General features: G+C 45.0%; 1 protein-coding gene across 1 annotated transcript; it reads left to right on the top strand.

Annotated features, from left to right (window-relative positions):
• Window positions 1-918: 918 nt before the first annotated feature.
• On the top strand, window positions 919-3,717 carry LOC125006774 (neurogenic differentiation factor 4-like). Its single transcript, XM_047583144.1, has 2 exons — window positions 919-1,060; window positions 1,901-3,717. Exon 2 carries the CDS (start codon window positions 1,907-1,909, stop codon window positions 2,903-2,905), a length of 999 nt encoding a protein of 332 aa, XP_047439100.1. The 5' UTR covers window positions 919-1,060; window positions 1,901-1,906; the 3' UTR covers window positions 2,906-3,717.
• The last annotated feature ends 640 nt before the right edge of the window (window positions 3,718-4,357 follow it).

Genomic DNA, 4,357 nt, shown 5'->3' with positions numbered 1-4,357 from the left:
GTTTCATATTCTGTGCATTGTGAGCATTTAAATTACAAAGTCACTTTATACACTCATGCAGGATTCAAACAGTGTTGTTTGTTTTTCTAAGATTTCTATGCGAGATAATTATTGAACTCTTGAACTGAGTTGAAACATAAAACCTTTATGTTAAGGTCCTCATGGAAGGTGCTGGTTTGTTTATAGCAACTAGATCAGATATAGCAGGCATATTTCAACTTGAATCCCCCACAGCGATTATTTTGCATGTGTAAGTGCACACCTCATGTGACCAAACTTACCCTTTATGCTCTTCGGTGAGATGAACTTGTTTAACGGCCTATCAAGGGGATGGATGGCTGGTCGAAGGGATGGAGCAAACACCTGCTCACACGCAACTTCAAGCTGTCAGATACAGTTAGGCTCATGCGACCGAGCGCGTCTCCCTACCGCTCAATGCAAACGGGCTGCGGATTTGGCGGCTGCCCTCGTAAAGCAACAAAGGCCCGGGCCTCTCCTTCTGCCTGTCTGGGCTGTTTCAGTGAGCTTATGCGCATCTCCCTGACACACACACAAATGTTTGTATGGCCATCTTTGTGAGGACACTCATTGGCATACTGCATTCCACAGACCCTTACCCTAACCTTAAAGATCTCAACTAAACGCCTAACCCTAAGCCTTACCCTACCTTAACCATAACCTAATTATAATACATATATATTTACCCTAGAACTGAGTTTTAACCATCAAACAGCGTAAAAAACTTAAACTGGTCCTCGGAAAGATAGCTATGCAAGTACACACACACACACACAAACACACGCACACACTCCAGGCACTCGAGCCACGGGCCGGCCACGCGCAATCTCCGGCGCGTCAGGAATTGGATGGCAGTGGGAGGAGGAGCTTTCAGCGTGAAGGTTAAAACCCGGAGACCCCGGAGAGTAACCCGCACTGAGACGCCCGGAGACAGCGCGCAACTTCAGCGGTTGTTTGATGGACAGAGAGGAGAGGAGCTGTGATCTGCGGAGACAGAACTGATATCACCCGACCAACTCTCTGAGAAGGACGCATCTGCGCGGTATGTCTCCGAAACCTCTTTTCAAATGATTTACCATGGAACCTGTAAAAAATTCTTTTTGGATGCACCCGTAACTTATTTTACAGTTAGAAAATCAGAATGTTGGCACAACGCTTGTTTTAAAATAAATAATTAAACATAGTCTACCCCTAAAGTCAACAGGCAATGAACGTATCCAGTGAAAATTTATATATTTAAAAAAGCTTAACTTCATATGCTTCAGTCAGCGTTCAGGAATTTGGTTGTCACTCAGTGAGACATTACTTTGTGCTTTGTGCTGTTTCATTTAAATCTAAGCACTCGCATTGTTGGTCTGTTGAAATGGAGGGGCGGGGGGACGACGTCGATCTCCAATTTAATCCCATGGTCGTCGCCTCATCCACGGAGCAAATCCTGCGATGCCCCAGATTGAAGTCCCGTCACTGACTTTATCTTTCCGAGGCATTACTAGTTCACAAGTGGACCGGGATTACCCCGGTAGAGGATGGGAGGGGCGTGGGGGACAACTCTTGACTTAACATTTGGGCTGGGAACTGTCCGGTGCTGAAAGGCACTTCAGACTGAACTGAAAGCCGTACAGAGTCATCTAGATAAATACTCTTGGGACACTGAAATCTACAACCTGTAAAATATCCGTATTGGCAATATTGTGTAAGTTTTTGATTGTGAAAAAACGTCAAAGGGACATGGAATATTGTTAAATCTGGCTGTCTGGTAAATCAAAGTGAGATTTCACAATGATAACAACATGCAGAGATCAACATGCCAGTAAAGATAAATCAACAGACTACATTTTTTCTGAAATGTAGGATGGTCATTTGTATGTTTCCTGGTCTACAGAGTACTATGATGATCAAGTCATATGGGAGACAAGTGGAGGGAGAGGAGGTCGTGAGCCCCCTGCAGTGGATGGATGGAGACATGAGCTCACCTGATGGAGACACGTCGGTGTCATCACACTGCTACAGAGCAGCTGGTGTGGGCCAGCAGTCCAGAGAGATGGGGAGTGAGGATGCAGAGGAAGACGAGGAGGATGGGGAGGAGGGACAGGAGGATGAAAATGAGTCCAAAAGACGAGGGCCTAAGAAAAAGAGGATGACAAAGGCCCGGCAGGAGCGATTCCGCGCCAGACGTGTAAAGGCTAATGCCAGGGAGCGCTCCCGTATGCATGGACTGAATGATGCTCTGGAGAACCTGCGCACCATCATGCCCTGTCACTCCAAAACGCAGAAACTCTCCAAGATTGAGACTTTACGGCTGGCCCGAAACTACATCTGTGCTTTGTCTGAGGCTTTAGAGGGGGGCCTGTCCACAGAGAGCAGGTCCTTCATGGAGACTCTGTGTAAAGGCCTCTCACAGCCTACAACCAACCTGGTTGCTGGCTGCTTACAGCTGGGGCCCGCTCCCAGTGCTGGGATGAGGCCTGAAGACAGACACGGAGGTCGGCCACCTGCTACCTCTCTCGGTGGAATGGTGAGCTACGCCTCACCAGGCTTGCCAAGTCCCCCATATGGAACTTTTGACTCAACTCACCTGCTTCACCTGAGGGCGATGAAAGGAGGCCCCTACGAGAACCACTCGCCAAATGAGTATAATGCTGGTGGCGTGGGAACTCCTCCATATGACGGCCCTCCTACACCACCACTGAGCATCAGCAGCAACCTGGTGCCAAAACAGGAGCCTTCACCCCACTACCCTCCTCCACACTGCTACTCCCCATCCCCCGTGGACCAGGTCCCATATCAGACTCAGAGCAGCTATGATGTACACTTAGAGGGGCAATATGACTCCTACCACCCACCGCATATGCCCCCCCGACAGACAACCTCCATCTACAGAGACTAAGAAGGATCAGGAGGGAAATTCTGCCTCATCAGTCATCTCAACCTGACTGATGGAGTCCAGACTTTGACCACTCTCTTCCATCAGACTGACTACTAGTAGATGAACTGTAGAATAAGTATTTTTTACATGCGTGGTGCATTTGCACAGTAGACAAGCACTGTTCAACTATGTTAATATTAGTAAACACTTAAACTTATTAATTTTCTTAAAAAGCTACCAAATGATACATGGACCTCACACGTTCCTGGGGAAATGTTACTTTGGTCATTTGGCTGACTGTCAGATATGCACTTCTAATCTAGCTTTGGTAACCAGCAGATATTCTACATAAAGTATTTTTATTTATTCCTTAATTTAATACAGTATATTTTGAGTTTGTTCTGTCATGTCTGGTTTTGTATATATTTGTAGTTCAGGCTTTTCTCTGTTTGCTACGTAGACAGATAGCTCGTCTCCTTGACCATCTTCTGTGTTCAGTTTCCTTCGTTGCATTTCGTTTGTTTTTTTTATGTCACACACTTTCAACACACTGTTAGCAGACCTGTTAGCAGATATGTAGCTGATGTTTTGTTGAGGAAGTTTGAAGAAGAAAGGAACATGTCCTGATATTTAGACCAAGAAACAATCAAGTGGAAGGGGCCAATTGTGGAGTTAAGATGAAGGATGAAGGATTTTTAAGTAAAGAAGCAAAAAATAAATTCTCAGGTTGACATTGTGAACACTTTGCATTGAATATGTTGTTGTTTGATCTTGTTGTTTCTTTGGAAATCAATGTTATTAAACTATAAAAAAAAAAAAAAAAAAAAAAAAAAGTCCAGTTATGTCCTTGTATTCTACATAGATATTCTCATCAAGTAAATAAAATTCTTGTGACAATACAATATTCTGCTGGGAAACTTTCAGACCTGGCATGTACCACACCCCATAGCAATGACACTCCTTGATGGCAGCAGCCATCCCCAACAGGATGCAGCCTGACACACACACACACACACACACACACACACACACACACACACACACACACACACACACACAAAACACTTTAAGAACAATTCAAAAGACATGAAGAACAGCACAAGGTGTTGACCTGGCCTCAAATTCAGTGATGTGGGATGATCCACAGAGGCCTCACCCCTCAACCTATAAGCCCCCCATTTAGAACACTCTGTCAGACACCACAGGACACCCTCAGAAGACCCATGTCCACATAGATAGATAGATAGATAGATAGATAGATAGATAGATAGATAGATAGATAGATAGATAGATAGATAGATAGATCTCTCTTTCATGTTTCTCTCCTGATGTCAGGGCTTTAGCTCCACTAATCCCGTGGCTGTCTCTTAATGAAGGGTTGTGCCAGGCAGGATTGTGAGATAAAGATTTATGATTAAAATTGCTGCCTGCCTGTGCAGACTTTCTTCTCTGCTGACACTGGGTAGGCATAAT

Source organism: Mugil cephalus, chromosome 4 (genome assembly GCF_022458985.1).
Source record: "Mugil cephalus isolate CIBA_MC_2020 chromosome 4, CIBA_Mcephalus_1.1, whole genome shotgun sequence".
NCBI classification, from domain to species: Eukaryota; Metazoa; Chordata; class Actinopteri; order Mugiliformes; family Mugilidae; genus Mugil; species Mugil cephalus.
The sequence above is the reverse complement of the archived record's forward strand: the minus strand, read 5'-3'. Positions and strand labels throughout refer to the sequence as shown.